This window comes from Schistocerca serialis, chromosome 2 (assembly GCF_023864345.2).
Source record: "Schistocerca serialis cubense isolate TAMUIC-IGC-003099 chromosome 2, iqSchSeri2.2, whole genome shotgun sequence".
Classification (NCBI taxonomy): domain Eukaryota; kingdom Metazoa; phylum Arthropoda; class Insecta; order Orthoptera; family Acrididae; genus Schistocerca; species Schistocerca serialis.
In genome coordinates, this window is record NC_064639.1 from 340,708,205 (window position 1) to 340,735,501 (window position 27,297).

Below are 27,297 nucleotides of genomic sequence, written 5' to 3' on the forward strand. Positions count from 1 at the left end.
AGTTGGGGAAGAAGCTAAAATGAAGTCAACATGAAGCTAAAGGAATCAAGAGGCACAGACTTCGGCAGGCATATTACCGACACCTGCCAAAGTGCCTTTCCGTAACCTTCAGGCAGAGAGTGTATAAATCACAGGACTTGTATTACTGGTATGGTCCACGGCTGTAACGAGGATTTCAGTTTTAGGGGGAAGGGTAGTGTGGCAGTATGCGCTAAATGTTCTGCCTTCCTACTAATTGATACTGAATTGGTACGTCTGTCTGTGTGGTAGAGCTGAATTAGAATAATGTTCTGAAGATAAGTTTTATGAAGGAATGGGGGGGGGGGGGGGAGGGGGGTGCAGCTGTCTCCCAGTTGTGTACGTCCATGTGTCCCTTTTTCATTAGACTATGTTGTGCAGGAAGTTATGAAGTCATTTCAAAAACAAATATAAAGGATCGCATTTTATGCAGAACATTTCACACGTAAATATTTTAAATTAATCACAATATTTATTGTTCAACATATAATTTATGTACATATCAATCAGATGTCGACTAGACTACACGTCACACATGCATCTAAAATACTCGCAGACTAAGTTGACACTAGGTGCGGCAGCTGATGGGAGCCTCCGCATATCCAGTTTACAGTCACTCCCATCATCCAATGTCCCGAGTGTCAATTTAGTTTGCATGTATTATACTTGAACCCAAGACACAATTGCTCTCCCCTGCACTTACACACACCATGAGTCTTCTTTGTACTTAACAATATAAGATGGTCATTGTCGTCCATAATATTTGTTTCCAGTCTTCACATCTTTGCAGAACTCACCACATTTTCAGCGTCTGTTTCAGAAACTGTGGCTGGTTTGTGATGTCCATTACACTGGTTGCTCGCCTGGATATCCCTGTCGCACAAAACACCCTTTGAGTTTTTTGATGCGTCGTCTTCTTTGTGGTCGTTTCTGTCGCTCGAAGCGGATTCGTCTGTTGGTGAGCACTGCAACTTTTCCGAGGTACTGTCGTTTAGCGATGGAGAGCTGTCGTTCAGAGAGTGAGAACTTTCATTACTCGACGTCTGGTCAACTGGGAGGCCGACAACGCCGTTTGGTTCATCTCCCGAATTTGGAGCATAAATCGTGTCTCCCTCGACGTTTGGCTTGGGCCGACACTCGCCTTCGGGATTGCCGGAGACTAATTCGGCACGAATGGGAGCCGCAGGCTGACAACTGTCTCGTTTCTTGGCAGCGGTTTTCTCGTCGTCGTCAGAGATGGTGGATTTGCCGATGGCGACATCTGATTGCGAGTTTGGGGCGTCACTCGCGTGAGAGCCATCTTGCGGCGTATCTTCGCACCTGGTCGGACGGGAGCCGCACCCGTCTCCGCCGGTGCTGCCAGTCTCTGAAGTGGCGGAAGTGCGCGGCTTCTTGAGGGCCGGCGGCGGCTGCGACGAGCCGCCGCAGGCGTCCTCCGCGGGGCCCGCGTAGTGGCGCTCGATGTCCTGCAGGCTGCGGCCCTCAGTCTCCGCCATCAGGAAGTAGACGAACACGAACCCGACGGCGCTGATGGCGGCGTACAGGTAGAAGGCGCCGTACAGAGTCAGCTGCTCCTCCATGTCCAGGTACGTCTTGGTGGATGTGAAGGCCCACACGTACGACAGCGCCGCGGCCACACCCGCCGCCAGCCCTCGGGTTCTGCAACATATGAGACAAGGATGTTACGGCCGGTTATGTTGCTGTTGACGATACTAGAATGGCACAGAGAAACTAGTTCTTACTCCTTTAAATTACCAACTAATATAATTCTTTGTCTTCAGCGCTTTTTATTTTCATAAACTACACATTTAATGCGTTTCGGTGTAAACCATCAGCATAAATACACTACCGGCCATTAAAATTGCTGAACCACGAAGATGACGTGCTACAGACGCGAAATTTAACCGACAGGAAGAAGATGGCTCTGAGCACTATGGGACTTAACATCTAAGGTCATCAGTCCCCTAGAACTTAGAACTACTTAAACCTAACTAACCTAAGGAAATCACACACATCCATGCCCGAGGCAGGATTCGAACCTGCGACCGTAGCGGTCACGCGGTTCCAGACTGAAGCGCCTAGAAACGCTCGGCCACCCCGACCGGCGGAAGAAGATGCTGTGATATGCAGATGATTAGCTTTTCAGAGCATTCACACAAGATTGGCGCCGGTGGCGACACCTACAACGTGCTGACATGAGGAAAGTTTCCAACTGATTTCTCATACACAAACGGCAGTTGACCGGCGTTGCCTGGTGAAACGTTCGTGTGATGCCTCGTGTAAGGAGGAGAAATGCGTACCATCACGTTTCCGACTTTGATAAATGTCGGATTGTAGCCTATCGCGATTGCGGTTTATCGTATCGCGACAATGCTGCTCGTGTTGGTAGATATCCAATGACTGTTAGCAGAATATGGTATCGGTGGGTTCAGGAGAGTAATACGGAACGCCGTGCTGGATCCCAACGGCCTCGTATCACTAGCAGTCGAAATGACAGGCGTCTTATCCGCATGGCTGTAACGGATCGTGCAGCCACGTCTCGATCCCTGAGTCAACAGATGGGGACGTTTGCAAGACAACATACATCTGCACGAACAGTTCGACGACGTTTGCAGCAGCATGGACTATCAGTTCGGAGACCATCGCTGCGGTTACCCTTGACGCTGCATCACAGACAGGAGCTCCTGCGATGGTGTACTCAACGACGAACCTAGGTGCACGAATGGCAAAACGTCATTTTTTCGGATGAATCCAGGTTCTGTTTACAGCATCATGATGGTCGCATCCGTGTTTGGGGGGCACAATGGAAGCGTGTATTCGTTAGCGCCATACTGGGGTACCACGCGGTGTGATGGTACGGGGTGCCACTGGTTACGCCGCGTGGGATTAGTCGAGCGGTCCGAGGCGCTGCAGTCATAGACTGTGCGGCTGGGGTTCGAGTCCTCTCTCGGGCATGGGTGTGTGTGTTTATCCTTAGGATAATTTAGGTTAAGTAGTGTGTAAGCTTAGTGACTGATGACCTTAGCAGTTAAGTGCCGTACGATTTCACACACATTTGAACATTTTTGCCATTGGTTACACGTCTCCGTCACTTCTTGTTCGCATTGACGGCACTTTGAACAGTGGACGTTACATTTCAGATGTGTCACGACCCGTGGCCATACCCTTCATTCGGTCCCTGCCAAACCCTACATTTCAGCAGGATAATGCACGACCGCATACTGCAGGTCCTGTACGGGCCTTTGTGGATACAGAAAATGTTCGACTGGTGCCCTGGCCAGCACATTCTTCAGATCTCTCACCAATTGAAAACGTCTAGTCAATGGTGGCCGAGCAACTGGCTCGTCACAATACGCCAGTCACTACTTTTCATGAACTGTGGTATCGTGTTAAAGCTGCATGGGCAGTTGTTCGTGTACACGCCATCCAAGATCTGTTTGACTCAAAGCCCAGGCGTATCAAGGCCGTTAGTATGGTCAGAGGTGGTTGTTCTGGGTACTGATTTCTCAGGATATATGCACCCAAATTGCGTGAAAGTGTAATCACATGTCAGTTCTAGTCTAATATATTTGTCCAATGAATACCCGTTATCACCTGCATTTCTTCTTGGTGTAGCAATTTTAATGGCCAGTAGTGTATGTCATAAACAATATGAGAAGTTATATACAGTGTGATTTTTCTAAATGGGGACAGTCCGCAGGAAACGATCCCCATTTTTTGTTAAAACCTTATGGTGACAATATTGTGTGTGTGCACGGCGTCGAAGTCCTTAGCACTATGTTTAACCCTCATCGTTGCTTAGCTTATTCAAGTCGACTTCCAACGAAGTAAACGGTACACTTTTCGATTTCTTTATTTCTCTCTATTCTTGTTCTATCACCGGCTGTGGTGGCCGAGCGGTTCTAGGCGCTATAGTCTGGAACCGCGCGACCGCTACTGTCGCATGTTTGAATCCTGCCTCGGACATGGGTGTGTGTGATGTCCTTAGGTTAGTTAGGTTTAAGTAGTTCTAAGTCTAGGAGATTGATGACTTCAGAAGTTAAGTCCCGTAGTGCTCAGAACCATTTGAACCAAACCAACCAACGCAAAATACATGCTTACCATGAAGTCTTTCCGTGTTTACGGAAGTTTGGTTCAAATGGTTCAAATGGCTCAGAGCACTACTGGACTTAACTTCTGAGGTCATGAATCTCCTAGACTTAGAACTTCTTAAACCTAACTAACCTAAGGACGTCACACACATCCATGCCCGAGGCAGGATTCGAACCTGCGACCGTAGCGGTCGCGCGGTTCCAGACTGTAGCGCCTAGAACCGCTCGGCCACCTCGGCCGGCTTCAGAAGTATATTTCCAAGCAATTATACTAGATACTTATTTGAATGCATGGTGTCTGTTCCTTCGAAAGAACAAGAATAATTGGTAAGCCTGGTTGCACAGTTGATCTACTTTCTTCAGTGCGAAGAAGTCCGACTTCCTATGGGAATCTCTAAGCAGCGAACGGAGTATAATGGGCAGGGACTGCGGATAGGTGGTGCTCGGTGGGAGTGTAGGTCGGCCGTGAGGCGTTACGAGGTAGTCCATGCAGTTCCTATCAGGCTGTGTCCCGGATGGGGCACAGTGGTTACCGCACCTGCCTAGTAATCAGGAAAGCCTCGGACCGAATCCGAGTCCGGTACACATTTTCGCTCGTCGCCCTGGTTCCGAATAACGTCTCATTGCAGCTGACAGCAGTCATCCCCCTTCAATTTACATATGCTAGATACCGCTATGCCATAGTGTTTTTATGGAAACACTTATACATGTACTCTGACAACATCTGGTCTCTTTTCTCTCTGTCTTTTGTTACAGTGCTGCTGTCACAGTGGATCTACGCAGGAGAAAGAGTAATGTGTTTCGTGGTTTCATGAAACACTGTCGCCTATAATAGTTCACCGACCGTTCCGACGTACCTATGGTCGAGATTTGCCTATCACTATGGCAACAGTTTACCAGGACGTGCTGGAATATTATATTGCTCCTCAGGTACAGGAGTTTCAACAATGCGTGATGTTACAACAAGATCACGTACCGCCACACCGGGGTTATTTGTTCGCCAGCTCTTTCCGAACAGACTCCGTACACCGAACTAAACCATTCTTGACCCCCATCTCTATCGAGTTACTTAGACGATAAAGTTCTCACTTCACCATTTCCGCCGGCCGGGTTGGCCGAGCGGTTCTAGGCACTTCAGTCTGGAACCGAGCGACCGCTACGGTAGCAGGTTCGAATCCTGCCTCGGGCATGGATGTGTGTGATGTCCTTAGGTTAGTTATGTTTAAGTAGTTATAAGTTCTAGGGGACTGATGACTTCAGATGTTAAGTCCCATAGTGCTCAGAGCCATTTGAATTTCACCATTTCCTATTGCGCAAAGTCTCGTAGCACGAATACGAGATACTGTAGATGTAGCGACGTGAAAGATGTTGGCAAAGACATAGAATTTATCACCTAGACGTTTTACGTTCAACAAACCGATCACATGTGGAAATTCATAATTTTAGATAACATTATTGGGAACAGCGTAAAATTAGTAAACCACAGTCTTGATCACACAGACATTTATTAAAAATATGACTGGTTTCGGCCTCTAGTGGTACGCCACCTTCAGATAATGCAACATCCGGCTGATGATGATGCTTGGAACTGTGCTGACCTCAGACTCAAAATTTTCATCATCGTCAGCCGGATGATGCATTACCTGAAGATGATCTACTACTAGAGGCCGAAACGAATCATATTTTTAATAAATGTCTGTGTGATAAAGACTGTTTTTTACTAATCTTACATGTGGAAATGTGTCCATAAAATGCATCAGTCAGTAGTTGTACTCCTGACGATGATGGCGGAGCTAGCCATCGAAAGCTCGAGGATTTTATTGGAATTGATGCTGCTCGAAAACAGAAGATTTTTATCCTATACATAAAAAGCTTCGAGTTAAGCTACAATTTACAACAAACCGCATAGCTGCATCTAACAATTTCTTAAAATTAAAGTTTTTGTATTTGGGGAAGACTTTATGCTCATCATATTCTTTATAGTTTCGTTACTCTGGCTCACTTGATATAACTACTCTGGGTCCATCTGTTACCTGAAAACAAGAAACAAATGTTTCCAGAATGAGATTTTCACTCTGCAGCGGAGTGTGCGCTGATATGAAACTTCCTGGCAGATTAAAACTGTGTGCCCGACCGAGACTCGAACTCGGGACCTTTGCCCGCGAAAGGCAAAGGTCCCGAGTTCGAGTCTCGGTCGGGCACACAGTTTTAATCTGCCAGGAAGTTTCAAGAAACAAATGTCTCTGTAGATTTTAGTGAACTATTGCTAAACACAGTTCAATGAAAATCTCCTCCTAAATTCGTTTCCGAATTTTAGTAGTCTCCAATCCTTTGGTTTCACCCTTCCTCTTCCCCTTCCTCATTTTCTTTGCCTATCACAAAACTGCTCCCTCAAGGCAAATGGCGCCGTAGGCACTGGCACCGGCTTTCACACCTTAGTTGCACTACTACTGCACCCTTATACAAACGTATGAACAACTGTCATCTTAATATGAAAACTGAAAGAAAAAAGCATATATCGTCCACAGGTGTACGATGCTGTGTTTATGACAATTTCTGTGTACTAACCGCATAATCCGTAAATAACACTTCACTCTGATTTCCCACATTTCGTTTTGCTGGAAGAGCTTGAGGGCGTCAAATGAAATACATTTGTTACGGAGATTAACGAATTACTTACTCTCTTTTTTATTGTACCTACTTCACAAATACCTGTGTTTAATGTTCTTTATTAATCGCCGTCGGTTTCGATGCGCTCAGGGCCTCATCATTAGGCCACTGCTGAACATACACACATCAAAAAAAGTTTTGCATTAACCCGGTTCCCAGAATTCCTGAAGACAGACGTTGACTGTGGATATTCTATCTCAGGCACAGTCCGTTTGATTGTTCAGAGATGTCACTAAACCCGCCCAAAGATATAAAAAAACCATGCATGAGCATCGCCTCTTAGACGGAGGAGGTTCCGAAAGCCGATCAGTTACAGTCATTCCACCAGGAAGGAGGTACACGGCTCGTGTTGTCTGTAGTTCAACCATGCCTAGACGGTCAATACCGTGGTTCGATGACATCCGCTTTGTTACTTTGTCCCAGGAAGGGCTCTCAACAAGGGAAGTGTCCAGGCGTCTCGGAGTGAACCAAAGCGATGATGTTCGGGCATGGAGGAGATACAGAACCAGGAACTGTCGACGACATGCCCCATTCAGGCATCCCAAGCGCTACTATTACAGTGGATGACCGCTACCTACGAATTATGTATGGCTCGGAGGAACCCTGACAGCAACGCCACCATGTTGAATAATGCTTTTCGTGCAGCCACAGGACGTCGTGTTACGACTCAAACTGTGCACAATAAGCTGCGTGATGCACAACTTCAGCCCCTACGTCCATGCCGAGGTCCATCTTTGCAACCACGACAGCATGCAGCGCGGTACAGATGGGCCCAACAAAAGGCTGAATGGACCGCTCAGGATTGACATCACGTGCTCTTCACCGATGAGTGTCGCATATGCATTCAACCACACAATCGTCGGAGACTTGTTTGGAAGCAACCCGATCAGGCTGAACGCCTTAGACACACTGTCCAGTGAGTTGCAGCAAGGTGGAGGTTCCGTGCTGTTTTTTGGTGGCTTTATGTGGCGCCGACGCACGTCGCTGGTGGTCAGGGAAGGCGCCGTAACGGCTGTGAGATACGCGAATGCCATCCTCCGACAGATGGTGTACCATATCGGCAGCATATTGGCGAGGCATTCGTATTCATGGACAAATTTCGCGTCCTCATCGTGCACATCTTGTGAATGACTTCCTTCAGGATAATGACACCGCTCGACTAGAGTGGCCAGCATCTTCTCCAGACATGAATCGTATCGAACATGCCTGGGATAGACTGAAAGGGCTTTTTATGGACGACGTGTTCCACCAACCACTCTGAGGGATCTAAGCCGAATCGCCGTTGAGGCATGGCACAATCTGGACCAACAGTGCCTTCATGAACTTGTGGATAGTATGCCACAACGAATAGAGGCATGCATCAATGCAAGAGGACGTGCTACTGGATATTAGAGGTACCGGTGTGTACAGCAGTCTGGACCACCACCTCTGAAGGTCTCGCTGTATGGTGGTACAACATACAATGTATGGTTTTTATAAACAATAAAAAGAGCATAAATGATGTTTATGTTTGATCTCTGTTCCAATTTTCTGTACAGGTTCCGGAACTCTCGGAACCGAGGTGATGCAAAACTTTTTTGATGTGTGTATTGTTTCGGAAGTACCTAGGTTATTATGTACATCTCCTCCTTAACTCGTGTACTCTGTGTCCATAAGGTGTTGGTCTCATTTCAAAAAATCGTAACTTGCAAACTATTAGAGACAGAAAAACTTTTAGTAGCTCCCGAAGTTTTTTATTTTGTCTTTTGTTATAATTTTGACTTGGTGCGTATCAAATTGGCGACACACCAGGAAAAAATGCACGGTGTCGTATGGTACGCAGAATCGAAATCTGTGACAACAGTGCTTCGGAATTGTGTACTAGAGTACGACAGGGGACAATTTAAAAAAAAAGTATATTGTTGTGGTTGAAAAACGTCAGAGATACGGACAGTGTCAAAGATCATCCTCGCAGTAGACTCCCTTCTTTCTGAAAGCACATGTTGGCAGAGTGCAAGCTACATTTCAATCCTGCCGCCAAAAATCAATTCATCGTGCACCACGCGAATTGCTGGAAGCAAGATCAAGTGTCCGTAAAGCGTTATATCCGTCAGGGCCTTTTTGCGTACAAAGCGCAAATGGTGCAAGCACTGGAGCCAAACGATCGTCCTCTGGGGTATGCATTCGCGTGCTTCACCACTGGCTTCCACAGATGCCGACAATTACATAAAAGTGACCGATTTCGGATGAAGCAACGTTCCACATTTCTGGACATGTGAATCGCCACAACACGAGGATTTGGGGCTCCACAACACACACCTGAGCGTTTCCGTAACAGCCCGAAGCTTAACGTTTTGTGTTGTCCAGTGTAGGATAGGATGATAGGTCCACTTTGTTTCGGTGAGAAACCCTAATGTGAAATGTTAAACTGGACATGTTCGAACAGTTCCTCCTACCACAGATCGAAGAGCTGCAGTTGTCCATCTTGCAGCATAATGGCGCACCCCCACATTTTAATTTGAACGTGCGGAATGGGCTGAATGACATTTCCTGTGACATAAATGGATCGTTATGGTCCGATTGCATGGTCACTTCTCTCTCCTGATGTCACGCCATTAGGCTTCTTTTTGTGGGGTTACGTCAAGGATCGCATGTATACGTCACCACTCGATGACATTGCTAATCCCTGTGCACAGATTTGTATAGCCAGCAGAACTGTTGACCCATATACAGGGAGGTTTCACAATTCGTATTTAACACTTTTAGAGCTTGTAGAAGGGACTTAGTAGATCAAGTTGTGCATAGGAATCCATGTCCTGAAACGTCATCAGACGACCCTATAGAGCGGCAAATTTATAGGCCACAGCGCCTGTAAATTCATTCACATGCAAGGTGATTCCACTATGATGTTACAAACTTTCTAGGATGACGGAGAAGGATAAATGTGTAAGTTTGAGATAAAGGTCCTTTTATAGAAATTGAACGAGTCGAAAGTTATAAGCGAAATCGTACTGATAATTCTGAGAGTGGATTACATGTACTGGTACTGTTGTTGCTAAGATTCTAGGGCAGGCAACTTGCAGAGGTACTAGTATGGACCAAGACAACGAAAAAAAGTCCGGTAAATATGTTCTCTAAAATGCATACCTGAGGAGCTATGAGCACTTGTTCAACAGAGGAGATGTGTTTCACAGTAGAGAAGATGAACAAGTGCTCATAGGCCATCAGGTAAGCATTTTAGAGAACATATTTACTGGAAATTTTTTCCTTGTCTTGGTCCATACTAATACCTCTGCAAGATGCCTACCCTAGAATCTTAGCAACAGCAGTACCAGTACATGTACTCCACTCTCAGAAGTATCAGTACGATTTCGCTTATAAATTTCGACTCGTTCATTTTCGGTACAGGGACTTTTACCTCAGATTTATTCTTCTACATCATCCTAGAAAGTTGATAAAATCTTCACGGAATCCCCCTATATTTACATACATTTACAGGCCCCGGAGCCTATAACTATGACGCTCTGTAGTATCTTTGGATGTAATCCGGATATGAGTTGCTATGTAAACTTTGATCTACTAAGTCCCTTCTACAACCTCGAAAAGTGTGCATCATGAATTTTGAAACACCCTGCATGTGAGGTCTGTCGATACGTTTAACATGCAAGTTTTTAGATTTATGTTTCAAAGAGTGCTTTTTAAAGAAATCGAGAACTAATCGGTAAACTTTTTAGTGACTTGCAAGGTGAAAGATTTGTCTTTTTACTATGTCCAAACATGGTGAAATACACGTCGCTATTCAAAACGAAACCACGTTGCTCTATTTCTAATAGTTTCTAAGTTATGAATTTTTTTAAAAGATAATGGGACTTTATGGACTCCTTGAATAGTTGTGTGAAGTGGATATCATAAAGATAAAGAGTGACAGTTATTGAACTATATGAAAAAAACTTAAATCAGTTACAAACTACGGCATAAACTCACATTATTCAACATGTAAACGTCATTACAGATATTCGGATTTAGGTTATGACGTGTTAGATATGCTTGCCATCGTTGGCGATGATGTGGCGCAGACGAGTAGCGAAATTCTTTATTACCCGCTGAAGTGTCGAAACATCGATGCTTTCGATGACCTCCTGAATGACTGTTTCAGCTCAGCAATGGTTTTGGGGCTATTGCTGAAGCCGCGCGGAGTGGCCGTGCGGTTAAAGGCGCCATGTCACTGACTGTGCGGCCCCTCCCGCCGGAGGTTCGAGTCCTCCCTCGGGCATGTGTGTGTGTGTGTGTGTGTGTGTGTGTGTGTGTGTGTGTGTGTGTTGTTCTTAGTATAAGTTAGTTCAAGTAGTGTGTAAGTCTAGGGACCGATGACGACCTTTGCAGTTTGGTCCGTTAAGAAAACACACACGCAAACACACACACACACACACACACACACACACACACACACACACGCACACACACACACACGCTATTGCTGTACACTTTGTCTTTAATATAGACCCATAAGAAGGAGTCGCACGTGTTCACATCTGGAGAATATGACGGCCAATCGAGGCCCATGCCAGTGGCTTCGGGTACCCCAGAGCCTGACTACGGTCCCCAAAGTGCTCCTCCAGGGCATCAAACACTCTCCTGATTCGATAGGGTCGAGCTCCGTCTCGTATGAACGAACATCTTGTCGAAATCAGGTTCACTTTGGTTAGTGGGGATGAAATCATCTCCCATAGCCTTGGCGTTCCGTTCGGTAGTCACCGTGTCATCAAGGAATATCGCACCGATTATTCTGTGACTGGACATTGCACACTATACAGTCACCCGTTGAGGGTAAAGAGACTCCTCGACAGCGAAATGCAGATTATCAGACCCCCAAATGCGCCAATTTTGCTTATTGACGAACCCATCCAAATGAAAATGGGCTTCGTCGCTAAACCAAACCATGCATGTGTATACTAATTCCCATCATGCCCCAAGGGCAACCTTGCAACTCGTTCAGAAGTAATGACGATTTTATTTGATATAGTTCAATAACTGTCACCCTGTTGTTTTGTATTAGTGCAACGTGCCACCTGGTCGCAGCAGCGACCGGACGCTTACTGCAGGTAAGAATTTTTTCTGCCCGGCCATCCACACAATGCACAGCCGGAATTGGCCGGGACTGGGGAGACGGGCCGTGACCGCCAAGCAGCGCTGTGTTTCGCAATAAAGTCTCTAAATACAGTCCACTTTTACCAATCATATATGTACTTGAATTTCAACTGCCCTACCTTTGCAACGAGTGATATGCATTCGTTTGGACTGTGGAAGGAGCAAGGCAGCGCAGAATTTACCGCGCGTTTTGCAGCTGTCTACATTTTGCTCCCCTGGGTGCAGATATAACTAGTCGAACATATTCCGGCACAAAGGCTATGTGCTTTGATTTGCACCTACCGCGAATTACGAGTATCCGGTTATCGTGGCTTTTTGTGTGATTCTCCGTGATTACTATACGTTCCGCATGTCTCTCGAGTATCAGCAGTGATAGACGTCCGTGCCAGAGCTCTCCGCGGTACAAACGCCGCGAGAATCATGTTGTGAAGTGCTTTTCAAGCCAGCAGACGTCGTAACACAGCCAAGCAGTTCCGACAACACGACACCAGTGCATCAGTGAGCGCCATCCGTCGACGTCTGCGCCAGGAGCTGCAGCCCAGTTAGCGCTCTACAGGTACCGTCGTCCTGCTCTGTGAGCAGCCTGGCTCTGTTTCCTTAATCTATTACCCTTTGTGCTATTCTCCTGAAGCATGGATCCTGTAGAGAAACGAAATTTAATCAAGAAAGGAGCAGTAATCAAGTCACGAATGAGTAGACTCTCCACATTTATTAATAGCTTTCAAGAAGGTTCCAATCTGAACTGCTAAATACATGCAAGGATGAATACGACATCCAAACTCAGAGATTAACGATGAACGATACAGTTCCCCACAGTCGTTTAATGAACAAAGTAAGAGCATATGGACTATCAGACCAATTGTGTGATTGGATTGAGGAGTTCCTAGATAACAGGACGCAGCATGTCCTTCTCAATGGAGAGAAGTCTTCCGAAGTAAGAGTGATTTCAGGTGTGCCGCAGGGGAGTGTCATAGGACCGTTGCTATTCACAATATACATAAATGACCTTGTGGATGACATCGGAAGTTCACTGAGGCTTTTTGCGGATGATGCTGTGGTGTATCGAGAGGTTGTAACAATGGAAAATTGTACTGAAATGCAGGAGGATCTGCAGCGAATTGACGCATGGTGCAGGAAATGGCAATTGAATCTCAATGTAGACAAGTGTAATGTGCTGCGAATGCACAGAAAGATAGATCCTTTATCATTTAGCTACAAAATAGCAGGTCAGCAACTGGAAGCAGTTAATACCATAAATTATCTGGGAGTACGCATTAGGAGTGATTTAAAATGGAATGATCATATAATGTTGATCGTCGGTAAAGCAGATGCCAGACAGATTCATTGGAAGAATCCTAAGGAAATGCAATCCGAAAACAAAGGAAGTAGGTTACAGTACGCTTGTTCGCCCACTGCTTGAATACTGCTCAGCAGTGTGGGATCCGTACCAGATAGGGTTGATAGAAGATACAGAGAAGATCCAACGGAGAGCAGCGCGCTTCGTTACAGGATCATTTAGTAATCGCGAAAGCGTTACGGAGATGATAGATAAACTCCAGTGGAAGACTCTACAGGAGAGACGCTCAGTAGCTCGGTACGGGCTTTTGTCAAAGTTTGGAGAACATACCTTCACCGAAGAGTCAAGCAGTATATTGCTCCCGCCTACGTATATCTCGCGAAGAGACCATGAGGATAAAATCAGAGAGATTAGAGCCCACACAGAGGCATACCGACAATCCTTCTTTCCACGAACAATACGAGACTGGAATAGAAGGGAGAACCGATAGAGGTACTCAAGGTACCCTCCGCCACACACCGTCAGGTGGCTTGCGGAGTATGGATGTAGATGTAGATGTAGAAGAATCTCATGATGCGGACAGGGAGTCGTTTGAAGACTTGTGTTTAGATTTAGAATCAACGATAACGACATTACTATAGTCAAATGTTGTGTTACCACCTAAGTCTGCAAGTTCAAGCTCGCAGAAATTTCAGCAATTTCATTACCAAAATTATATGGTAACACAGCAGAATTCATGCACTTCTTCGATACCTTTGAGGCATTAGTTATTAGCAATGAAGCCTTAACTGATGTCCAGCGATATTATTATTAATTGTCATGTATGTCTGGCGAACCTCCTACGCTGGTTGAAAACTTACCAGAGAGTAACTTTAAGACTGCATGGGATTCGACTGTTCAAAGGTATAACAATACCAAGTTAATTGTTGATTTGCATGTAAAAGAACTTCTGAATCTGCCTACCGTCAAAATTGAATCTGCTAAGGAGTTACGGATGTTAATTAATCGGCTAATGAGAAATCTGAACGCTGTTGAGGTAATGCTGGTCGGTATTCTATTGCATGAAATATTGCTCTCGCACATTTTGCAGCATCACATTAGTGTGACTCTGAGGAAACAGTGGGAATGTAAAACAGCTGACATCACATTTCTGCTTCTGAAAGATTTGGTGGCATTTCTAGAAACCAGCTGTCAGGCGTTAGAGCTCATTCATCCAGACAAAATGCTGCCCCAGTCCCGGCAGCAGGCCGCGAAGCATACTAAGGCAGAAGGGTACAGTTCGCGACGTACATTTCTCGCGACTGCTCCCGACTGTGCGTTCTACAACTCAACGCATAAGTAGGTGCCCTACGTTCAAAGAGAGCGACACTGCTAGCAGAATAGACTTCGTGTACAGACAAAAACTTTGTTTCAACTGTCTGGGCTCGAATCATAGGCAGAAGGAATGCCGTGCTGGCAGCTGCCGTATTTGTAACAAGCACCACAACACATTATTGCACAAGGAACAAGCCAGTAACAGCGACAGTAGAAGCCAAGAAACGAATGTACAACAACAGCAAACATATCGCACAGTGAAAGATCACCAACGTGCATTAGTATTATTATCTACTGCGCTTGTAAACATCGCCGACAAAAATGGGAAGGTGTACAAATGCAGGGTACTTCTTGACAGTGCCTCACAAATGAACTTTAGCTCTAGGAGCTTGGCAGATCGGATGGGACTACAGCTCAGTCGGCATACGATACCAATAAGTGGCATCAGCGATGTTCAATCGGTAGAATCATCGCACGTTTGCAGTGTGCACATTTCCTTAAGAGTTGCTGACTACGGCACACATGCTGTCTGTGCATTACTACCGTGTATAACAGGGCGACTCCCAACAGTAGCCCTTGAATCCTCCACCTGGAAACTTCCTAAGTATCTAAGGTTAGCTGACCCTTCATTTAACAAACCTGGTGAGATTGATCTTCTGCTTGGAGCATCGAGCTTTTTTGATGTATTGCAGCTTGGACAACTGAAAAGGGATCACCTCCCAACCTTACGGGAAACATCATTTGGTTGGATTGTGTCAGGAAAAATACCTCCTCATTCAGTGAAGTCCAATGCTCGAAGAGTACTGTCACACCTTGCACGCAATACCAACCTTAACATTCAGGTCGAAAGGTTCTGGCAGCAAGAAGAAGTGAAGTATGTTTCTGTGCACAAGAAAGAAGAGCGATTGTGTGAGGAGCATTTTGCGAAAACCATTCAGAGGAATGCAAATGGCAGATTCGTGGTGAAACTACCAGTGAAAGATAATCATGCAGGACTAGGTGAGTCCGTAAATAATGCTACATGCTGCTTACAACGCTACAGCGACAGCCAGAATTAAGTTTCATGAGAGAATATGAAGACTTGGGTCATATGTAACTGGTGACCACAGATACGGAGAAATGCACGTATTACATGCCACATCATGTAGTGCTTAAAGAATTAAGCAATACGTCTAAACTTCGAGTAGTGTTTAATGCCTCAGCAGAGATATCATCGAACAATTCCCTCACAGATTAAAACCGTGTGCCGGACCGAGACTCGAACTCGGGACCTTCGCCGGCAAGTGCTCTACCAACTGAGCTACCCAAGCAAGACTCACGCCCCGTCCTAACAGCTTTACTTCTGCCAGTACCTCGTCTCCTACCTTCCAGACTTTACAGAAGCTCTCCTGCGAACCTTGCAGAACTAGCACTCTTGAAAGAAAGGATATTTCGGAGACACGGCTTAGCCACAGCCTGGGGGGTGTTTCCAGTCGTGCTTTGGTAGCTCAGTTGGCAGAGCACTTGCCCGTGAAAGGCAAAGATCCCGAGTTCGAGTTTCGGTTCGCACACAGTTTTAATCTGCCAGGAAGTTTCGTATCAGGGCAGACTCCGCTGCAGAGTGAAAATCTCATTCTGGATACCTTCGTAGCCACTGATGCAGAAAACAGTAACGTAAGCTGGACTAAACGAAGTATACTTTCTCGGGTTGCCTCTACATTCGATCCATTGGGACTTCTGGGACCAGTTGTAGTGACTTGCAAGGTGTTTGTGCAACATCTCTGGCAAAGACGAATAGAATGAGACACGCCGTTACCAGATGACCTGAAGACACAGTGGGAACAGGTGAATGGTCATCTACCATCAATGAATAGCATTCATATCCAACGAAGGGTGACCAGCAACGGATTTAAGTGGCTGGAGCTACATGGATTCTCAGATGCCTCCGAGCAAGCATATGGAGCCGACATTTTCCTTAGAAATGTCTGTCAAGGAAATAATTCCTCAATCAAGATTTTAACTTCGAAATCCAAAGTAGCGCCAATCAAGCAAACATCACTGCCAAGACTTGAATTGAGCGCAGGCCTACTATTCGCTAGATTGATGGAGAAGGTGAAATCTGGGCTATACTTAAACATCGCCAAAACTTACTTTTGGACAGATTCTACTGTTGTCTTAGCATGGTTGGCGAAGGAACCAACGTCATGGAAAAATGGAAAACGTTTGTTGGAAATCGTGTCTCTGATATCGAGAAACTCTCTGCAGTAGAAGACTGGAACCACGTATCCTCTAAAAATAATCCTGCTGACATCATTTCGAGAGGAATTTTACTGCAACAGCTAGGCAACAGTAAGCTATGGTGGACAGGTCCTTGCTGGCTCCATCAGCCACCATCAGCATGGCCTGTTAACACCATGAAGTATGCACACGAATCATCGGAGGACCAGAGAAACGTATTCAACATGTTTGCTTGCTCGCAACTACTTGCATTGTGAATGAGAAAGCCCAACATTATTCCTCATGATCAAAACCGCAAAGAGCTATGGCGTATGTGCTGAGATATATAAACAATCTTAGGCGGCAACCCACTGAGAGGCTTAGTGGAAACCTAACAGCAGGACAACTTCACACAGCACCGAAGGCAGTCATTCGCATGGTGCAACAACAAGATTATTATAAGGAAATTGAAGAACTACAACATGACCGACCAATCCCCGAGAAAAGCAAACTGAACTCACTTCACCCCTTTCTGGATGTGGAACGGTTGTTAAGGGTGGGTGGCAGATTGGAACAATCAAAAGTTTCTTACAGTCAGAAGCACCCCATGATTCCTCCTCCTAAGCACCCTGTCACTAAATTAATAGTCATGAGCGAGCATCTTTGTTTGTTGCTTGCAGGATCTCAACTGCTGATAGCAAGCCTCAGACAAAGGTACTGGATACCCAATGGAAGATCTGTAATCAGGCAAATAATCCACAAGTGCCTTCCTTGCTACTGCTTGAAGGCAACCACTGCAACACAGCTCATGGGACAACTTCCGTCAGGGTGTGTAGAGAAAAGCAGACTTCTGCTTAATTGTGGGGTTGACTATGGAGGGCCACTACACGTAAGGAATGGAGGAAAGAGGAGCAAAACTAGTACAAAGGTCTACATTGCCTTGTTCGTTTGCATGGCAACAAAGGCAGTATATATCGAGCTTGTCACTGATTTGTCCTCCCAAGCTTTCATTGCGGCTCTTCAAAGAGTCATTTCACGACAAGGCGTTTGTGCAAACGTGTACAGTGACAATGGGAAGACGTCTGAGGGTGCAGGAATGGGCCGAGTGAACTGCATAAACTGTTCAGCTGTCAGTTTCACACAACCCAAATCCAGAACTATGCATCGCAGAATGGTACCCACTGGCATTTTATCCTGCCTCATGCGCCGCATTTTGGTAGTCTGTGGGAAGCAGGCATAAAATCCATCAAGGCACATTTGACGAGAGTCGTGGGAAACTAAGTGCTGACGTTTGAAGTACTACACACACTTCTAACACAAAATGAAGCATGATTGAGCTCCCGACCCATTACACAACTTCCTGTCAACCCAGATAAATTCTCCTACCTTACTCCAGGCCATTTTATTATTGGTTAAACTTCAGCATCCATCCCAGAGCCAGGCTTGCTTCCAGAGCCATCATCCAGGTTGTCAAGATGGCAGCTCATCCAGCAGTGCATGCAACACATTTGGAAACGGTGGTCGAGGGATTGCCTATCACAACTACAATAGAGAACTAAGTGGTCATCAACAAAGGACAATCTACAGCCAGTTACATTGGTTCTACTGAAGGAAGACAATTTGCCATCCCTCATGTGGCGGTCTGGGGTCACTGTTGGTACACATCTTGGTCCTGATGGTATGGTACGAGTTATTTCAGTGCGCACAGCAACGGGAATTTATAAATGACCACTGTCAAGGATCTGCGTTGTCCCACAGGTAACATAGAAACTAGTGCACGTAATTATCAAATTACTAAGAGAAATGTTTCTTTCGTTTACAGTGGACAATTTCTTGGATCATTTTATTTCCTTATTTGTTTGGTGCAATTTGTGCTGCATCTGATTATTTGTATTTGGGTAATTTATATAAATTACGTAGGCGGAATGTTTTGTATTAATGCAACATGCCACAAGGTCGGAACAGCGACCGGACGCTCGCTACAGGTAAGGATTTTTTTTCTGCCTGGCCATGCACACGATGCACAGACGGAACTGGCCAGGACAGGGGAGACGGGCCGTGACCGCCAAGCAGCGTGCACACACCACTGTGTGTCGCAATGTAGTCTATAAATACAGTCCACTTTTACCAATCATGTATGTACTTTAATTTCAGCCACCCTTCCTTTGCAACGAGTGATATGCACTCGTTTGGACTGTGGAAGGAGCGAGGCACCGCAGAACCGAGCGAGGTGGCGCAGTGGTTAGACACTGGACTCGCATTCAGGAGGACGACGGTTCAATCCCGCGTCCGGCCATCCTGATTTAGGTTTTCCGTGATTTCCCTAAATCGCTCCAGGTAAATTTCGGGATGGCTCCTTTCAAAGGGCACGGCCGACTTCCTTCCCCATCCTTCCCTAATCCGATGAGACCGATGACCTCGCTGTCTGGTCTCCTTCCCCACAACAACCAACCAACCACCGCAGAATTTACCGCGTGTTTTGCGGCTGCCTACACCCTGTAATTACTAGTTAATTATTCTTCGCAACGAACATCTACATCTACATGATTACTCTGCAATTCACATTTAAGCGCTTGATAGAGGGTTCATCGAACCACAATCATACTATCTCTCTACCATTCCACTCCCGAACAGCGCGCGGGAAAAACGAACACCTAAACCTTTCTGTTCGAGCTCTGATTTCTCTTATTTTATTTTGATGATTATTCCTACCTATGTTGGTTGGGCTCAACAAAATATTTTCGCATTCGGAAGAGAAAGTTGGTGACTGAAATTTCGTAAATAGACCTCGCCGCGACGAAAAACGTCTTTGCTTTAATGACTTCCATCGCAACTCGCGTATCATATCTGCCACACTCTCTCCCCTATTACGTGATAATACAAAACGAGCTGCCCTTTTTTGCACCCTTTCGATGTCCTCCGTCAATCCCACCTGGTAAGGATCCCACACCGCGCAGCAATATTCTAACAGAGGACGAACGAGTGTAGTGTAAGCTGTCTCTTTAGTGGACTTGTTGCATCTTTTAAGTGTCCTGCCAATGAAACGCAACCTTTGGCTCGCCTTCCCCACAATATTATCTATGTGGTCTTTCCAACTGAAATTGTTCGTAATTTTAACACCCAGGTACTTAGTTGAATTGACAGCCTTGAGAATTATACTATTTATCGAGTAATCGAATTCCAACGGATTTCTTTTGGCACTCATGTGGATCACCCCACACTTTTCGTTATTGAGCGTCAACTGCCACCTGCCACACCATACAGCAATCTTTTCTAAATCGCTTTGCAACTGATACTGGTCTTCAGATGACCTTACTGGACGGTAAATTACAGCATCATCTGCGAACAACCTAAGAGAACTGCTCAGATTGTCACCCAGGTCATTTATATAGATCAGGAACAGCAGAGGTCCCAGGACGCTTCCCTGGGGAACACCTGATATCACTTCAATTTTACTCGATGGTTTGCCGTCTATTACTACGAACTGCGACCTTCCTGACAGGAAATCACGAGTCCAGTCGCACAACTGAGACGATACCCCGTAGGCCCACAGCTTGATTAGAAGTCGCTTGTGAGGAACGGTGTCAAAAGCTTTCCGGAAATCTAGAAATACGGAATCAACTTGAGATCCCCTGTCGATAGCGGCCATTACTTCGTGCGAATAAAGAGCTAGCTGCGTTGCACAAGAACGATGTTTTCTGAAACCATGCTGATTACGTATCAATAGGTCGTTCCCTTCGAGGTGATTCATAATGTTTGAATACAGCATATGCTCCAAAACCCTACTGCAAACCGACGTCAATGATATACACTCCTGGAAATGGAAAAAAGAACACATTGACACCGGTGTGTCAGACCCACCATACTTGCTCCGGACACTGCGAGAGGGCTGTACAAGCAATGATCACACGCACGGCACAGCGGACACACCAGGAACCGCGGTGTTGGCCGTCGAATGGCGCTAGCTGCGCAGCATTTGTGCACCGCCGCCGTCAGTGTCGGCCAGTTTGCCGTGGCATACGGAGCTCCATCGCAGTCTTTAACACTGGTAGCATGCCGCGACAGCGTGGACGTGAATCGTATGTGCAGTTGACGGACTTTGAGCGAGGGCGTATAGTGGGCATGCGGGAGGCCGGGTGGACGTACCGCCGAATTGCTCAACACGTGGGGCGTGAGGTCCCCACAGTACATCGATGTTGTCGCCAGTGGTCGGCGGAAGGTGCACGTGCCCGTCGACCTGGGACCGGACCGCAGCGACGCACGGATGCACGCCAAGACCGTAGGATCCTACGCAGTGCCGTAGGGGACCGCACCGCCACTTCCCAGCAAATTAGGGACACTGTTGCTCCTGGGGTATTGGCGAGGACCATTCGCAACCGTCTCCATGAAGCTGGGCTACGGTCCCGCACACCGTTAGGCCGTCTTCCGCTCGTGCCCCAACATCGTGCAGCCCGCCTCCAGTGGCGTCGCGACAGGCGTGAATGGAGGGACGAATGGAGACGTGTCGTCTTCAGCGATGAGAGTCGCTTCTGCCTTGGTGCCAATGATGGTCGTATGCGTGTTTGGCGCCGTGCAGGTGAGCGCCACAATCAGGACTGCATACGACCGAGGCACACAGGGCCAACACCCGGCATCATGGTGTGGGGAGCGATCTCCTACACTGGCCGTACACCACTGGTGATCGTCGAGGGGACACTGAATAGTGCACGGTACATCCAAACCGTCATCGAACCCATCGTTCTACCATTCCTAGACCGGCAAGGGAACTTGCTGTTCCAACAGGACAATGCACGTCCGCATGTATCCCGTGCCACCCAACGTGCTCTAGAAGGTGTAAGTCAACTACCCTGGCCAGCAAGATCTCCGGATCTGTCCCCCATTGAGCATGTTTGGGACTGGATGAAGCGTCGTCTCACGCGGTCTGCACGTCCAGCACGAACGCTGGTCCAACTGAGGCGCCAGGTGGAAACGGCATGGCAGGCCGTTCCACAGGACTGCATCCAGCATCTCTACGATCGTCTCCATGGGAGAATAGCAGCCTGCATTGCTGCGAAAGGTGGATATCACTGTACTAGTGCCGACATTGTGCATGCTCTGCTGCCTGTGTCTATGTGCCTGTGGTTCTGTCAGTGTGATCATGTGATGTATCTGACCCCAGGAATGTGTCAATAAAGTTTCCCCTTCCTGGGACAATGAATTCACGGTGTTCTTATTTCAATTTCCAGGAGTGTAGATCTGTAGTTCGATGGATTACTCGTACTACCCTTCTTAAACACTGGTGCGAGCTGCGCAATTTTCCAATCTGTAGGTACAAATCTATCGGTGAGCGAGCGGTTGTATATGATTGCTAAGTACGGAGCTATTGTATCAGCGTAATCTGAAAGGAACCTAATCGGTATACAATCTGGACCTGAAGACTTGCCTGTATCAAGCGATTTGAGTTGCTTCGCAACCCCTAAGGTATCTACTTCTAAGAAACTCATGCTAGCAGCTGTTCGTGTTTCAAATTCTGGAATATTCCATTCGTCTTCCCTGGTGAAGGAATTTTGGAAAACTGCGTTCAACAACTCCGCTTTAGCGGCACAGTCGTCGGTAATAGTACCATCGGCACTCCGCTCTTGTGGGACTGTTGCTCAGGGACGTTCGTTTTTAAGCGTCCGGTAGTGTGTGTGTGTGCGTGTGTGTGTGTGTGTGTGTGTGTGTGTGTGTGTGTGTGTGTGTGTGTGTGTATGGCCGAGGAGCGCAGACCTGTAGGGGAAGATCTCGCTGAGCAGCATCCAGGGGATGGGCACGATGCCGAGCGACCAGGTGAGGTAGAGCAGCACGAAGAGCAGCAGCGGCGCCCAGCTGCCCACGGGCAGCGTCTCACCCGGCGGCAGCGCCGTGTGCGCCTGCGCGTAGACGGCCAGTAGCAGGCAGCAGGCGGTACCCAGCGCAAGCGACGCCAGCGTCAGAGGTCGCTTGCCGGTCCAGTGCACCGCCACCATGCACAGCACGTTGCCCACGATGCCGGTCGCACCCGTCGCCACCTGCGTACACGGGCACTGAGGAAACACTGCGAAGGCTGAATGATACAAGCTGACGCGAATAAAAATAATGAAAGTGTGAGGTGGCAGTACGTTTAACCTTTAGTGTCAGGCCAACCACGATGTCAATAGAAACCGAACTCAGTTTCAAGTGTGACTTGGAAACGGTCGTGTCCTTTCACAAAGGACCCATCCTGTCTCAAATGATTTACGGACATCATGGGAAATATACATCTTGGGTGGTTTGACGGCGATCTGAACCCTCTTTCATTCTAATCAGAATTTAGGGCTATAAGAGTCACAATTGTTCTGCTGTTCGTTACGTATTATTCCTCAATACTGTTCTGTTTAATTCTGTTGACTGCTGGAAGAGGTTAAATGAGCAGTATTTTTACAGTGCCTATCCCTGTGAGAGGTAGTTAAGGAATTTTGCTACCAAGGCAGCAAAATAACCTACGGTTGATGGAGCATGGAGAACATCAGAAACAGACTTGCGCTGGAAAAAGTGCATTCCTGGCCAATAAGTCTCCTAGTATCAAACATAGGTTTTAATTGGAGGAAGAAATTTTTGAGGATGTGCGTTTGGATGGCTGGCTCTGAGCACTATGCGACTTAACTTCTGAGGTCAGCAGTCCCCTAGAACATAGACCTACTTGAACCTACCTAACGTAAGGACATCACACACATCCCTGCCCGAGGCAGGATTCGAACCTGCGACCGTAGCGGTCACGCGGTTCCAGACTGTAGCGCCTAGAACCGCTCGGGCATCACGGCCGGCTGTGCGTTTGGAGCCCAGCATTGTATGGAGAGTATCACGGACTGTGGTAAAACCAGAAGAGCATCGAAGCATGCTACAGAAGAATCCTGAATATTAGGTGGACTCATAAGGTATGCAATGAGGAGGGTCTCTGCAGAATCGGTGAGGGAAGGAATACATGGGAGACAGTGGCAAGAAGAAGGGACATCACAGAATAATTTCCATGATACCAGAGGGAGCTGTCGAGGGTAAAAACTGTAGAGGAAGACATAGATTGGGATAATTTCAGTATATATATATATATATGAGGACAAAGGTTGCAAGTGCTACTTCCAGATGAAAGGGTTGGCACAGGAGAGGAATTCATTGTGGTCCGCATCAAAGTAGTCAGAAGACTGATGAAAAAAAATCACAGTGGGCTGTCTTAAGAACTATGGACATTACCGCAGAGTGGTAGATGTGTGCCTCAATGATACAAATAGTCGTACCATAGTTGGAACCACATCCGAGGTGTGTCTGTCAAGAAGAAAGTAGTATCACGTATTGATACCATCCTCCAGCTATGGAATTTGAAGTTTCTGTTCAACTCCAACAGCTGTCACTCGGGATCTGGCGGATCGAATGGTGTGCGTCCACTGAGACACACATCCAGCAGCTCCGTACCATGAGTCCCTTCTGCTGCCGCAATATAGGGGGGCTGACAGTAGCCAGTCTGCTCACTTATACCCGGAGCCATTTAGGGACATGATGCTATGCAGATGCTGGCTGGTCGTGGACCTATCTTCATCGTCCATGCTCTAGTACAGAAAGACTTTTCCTTGTGGACATTGTGATACCTGGACTCTGTTTCTTGCTGCAATATTTTATTGAGTCTTTGTTACGTTGAAGTAATGCAAGTTACGTAAGGCTTCTGTTTGTTGTGTTAACTTGTTCGCTAATCATTTCTGCTCCTGTCCATCTTTCCTATGGGGGCAGTTGTCGCACCACTCTGTAGCCCGCTTCTCCCTACCATTGTGTACAAAGTTACATACTACTAGGAACAGCTAACATATGGGTCCTAAAATGGGCAGCACGCTTTTCAATCGTTCTAGGAACTACTGTCTGACTTATCTGGCCCCATTTAAAATATGTCATTGCTGTGTTGATAGTGTGAATGGTTCATAGCAAAGAGACACTACAGCTGTTGTTAATCGCGAGGACATGCTGTTAGCTCTATGGTTTAATGATGGTGACATCCACTTGGGTAAAATATTCCAGACATGAAACTGTCCATCATTTAGATCTCTGGGACAGCACTTCTTAAGGGGCTGCTGTCGTTATGGAACAAATCAAATGTTCAAGTCAGAGTGTGAAATTTTAGATTTCATAATTGTGTAGACAGGTTAATGTATTTAACAGGAACAGTCGATAGATGGAAGTTAAATGTCATAGTGATTAGTGAAATGTTGTGGCAAAAAGAACAGGATTTCTGGTCGCCTGAGTACAGGGATTTTCTTTTTTTTTTTTTTTGTTGTTACCTTTTCCATTTTGCTTACGGGGTCGGCATTGTTATACATTGGTTAGAAGGAATCTGTTTACTTCATCGGTCTGTGTATAGCGTAGATCTCATTTCAAGTATTGTGTATTGTGTATCTGAGGCAGAACGTGGGCACCAGCTCGGTATTTACGTTACTGGATTTGTGGACCAGACCAAAAACCACATTCAGGCTGGTCCGTTCACCAGCCTTCATCGTTAATCCCTGTGTCCAGGAAGCGTGTGCGTTAGCCCTTTCGGCTACCCGGCGGGTTAGGTGAGCACAGGCTTAACACAAAATGAAGCAGAGGTAGTGCAAGAGTAGGAGTGATAATACAGGAAAAGGGATGTAAATAATCTACTAAAACAGGGCAGAGAAAGTATTATACTAGCGAATATAAACAAAGCTAAGACCTGCTTCATTAGTACAAGAGAGCAGAGGGAACAGTACATGGAACCTGCAAAGGGACAGTAGATGAACCTGGTAAGTTATCTTATGAATTCAGAGAGAAAAGAAAAGAGAAGAGAAAGAGGGTCTAATGGGAAGCGGACAGGGCTCATAAGAAAATATGCAGGAACAGCATGTATGGATGTTCGCAGCTGAAACTGTTAAGCATGGGTATGTTTGTATGATGGTTTTGTCCACCAGTGGACGTCGAATTGTTGATTATTGTGATGATAACTTGAGACAAACACGCTGTACAGGAAAGCGTTAATTGTGTCAATCTAAATCACTGCTGTGGGCTACGGATCGGGCGTTTGTCTCAGAGAGCCAGAAAGGTAAGGACAGCACAGGCTCTAGGGTAAGCGCAGAGAAATGGACTCCTGTGCCTAACACCACCGACAGAGGAGCTGATGGTGACACGAGGCTTGCTGCCTCAGACTTAGCTGCAAGAAAGAGAGGTGGGCCAAAAATGGGGGATATCATAACGTAAAGGAAAAATTGGGCACATGAGCCACACTGAATACGGGTATTGACAGAGAATGGCAATAAATCTGGGACAGGGCAGAAAAAGGGAGAAGGTCTTACAAGTTCCTTGCTGACAGAACAGAAAGATCCAGAATGTTATACTAGCCGGCCGGTGTGGCCGAGCGGTTCTAGGCGCTTCAGTCTGGAAGCGCGCGACCGCTAAGGTCGCAGGTTCGAATCCTGCCTCGGGCATGGATGTGTGTGATGTCCTTAGGTTAGTTAGGTTTAAGTAGTTCTAAGTTCTAGGGGACTGATGACCTCAGAAGTTAAGTCCCATAGTGCTCAGAGCTATTTAATGTTATACTTCCTTCCGACCAAGTGAGCTATACATTACCTGTCAGGACATGGTCGGTATCCCAGCTTCTTACTGCAAATACGACTACGCTCCATGGACACTAGTGAATTGTGCCACTAGACAGGGTGTTACAGATCACGATAGGAACTGTTTTGGAAACTCAAAAGTCTATAACATAATAAGGAATGAGGAGCTGTGGCACAAGCTGAACTTGTTGGCAGCCAAAATATCAGCTTATGAACTGCAAGCCTACATGGCCAAGAGACAACGAAGAAACCACACACAATGCCGAGACGCACCATGCCAGAACATCAACCTGTAGCAACTTTCCATAAGCAGTGAGGTGGTGAAGCCCAGAGAGGTCCAGGGAAGATTCCCTGAGATTCTGACAGCCGTCTCCCAATCTCCACATTATGGTTGGCACAGCAGCAAAGCCCCTGTGAATCCTGAGTTGTCCCTCAGTGTGCTGAATGATAATTAACCAGACAAATGATAAATCTAACTTGTTTCTGACACCAAGTACAGTAGTGTAGTATAGTGTAGTGCAGTATAGTGCAGTGTAATATAATTAAGTAGTTCAAAATAATAAATTACAAAATCTGTGATGTGCCAGTGCCACATAGTACATTAGGTCAGTAGCATGTGCCTTCTGAATTCCGAATTAAGGTATCTCTCTGTCCCAGATGGCCAAATGGCAATATGTAGATCTTTTTTTAATTATTATTCTTTTCTACATAGATATTTTATGTAGATTTTTCTCGTAAATGCCATAATAATACAAAGGTGTCCAAAATTAACGCAGCAAGCGGAAATTTTTGAAAGGTTGCGTTTATTTTGCCACAAAACAGTATAAAAATGTGATAGTAAGGTAGAAAAAATGTGAAGGATACAGAACATAAACAACTGCAACATACATAACGGTAGACAAAAATGTTCTTCGTTTTTTCCAACTTGAAGCATTTTCATACACATTACGACAACTGGGTAATGTGCTCAATATGGGATGTGACTGCCTCTGGCAGC

General features: G+C 46.3%; 1 protein-coding gene across 1 annotated transcript in view; it reads right to left on the reverse strand.

Annotated features, from left to right (window-relative positions):
- Positions 1-470: 470 nt before the first annotated feature.
- LOC126455965 (facilitated trehalose transporter Tret1-like) overlaps positions 471-27,297 on the reverse strand; it is a 170,351-nt gene continuing 143,524 nt past the window's right edge. The window contains exons 11-12 of the mRNA XM_050091722.1: positions 22,462-22,742; positions 471-1,677 (exon numbers count right to left, since the gene is read on the reverse strand). Of these exons, the coding sequence (XP_049947679.1) occupies positions 795-1,677; positions 22,462-22,742 (1,164 nt within the window). The 3' untranslated portion in view covers positions 471-794. The remainder of the gene's footprint in view (positions 1,678-22,461; positions 22,743-27,297) is intronic.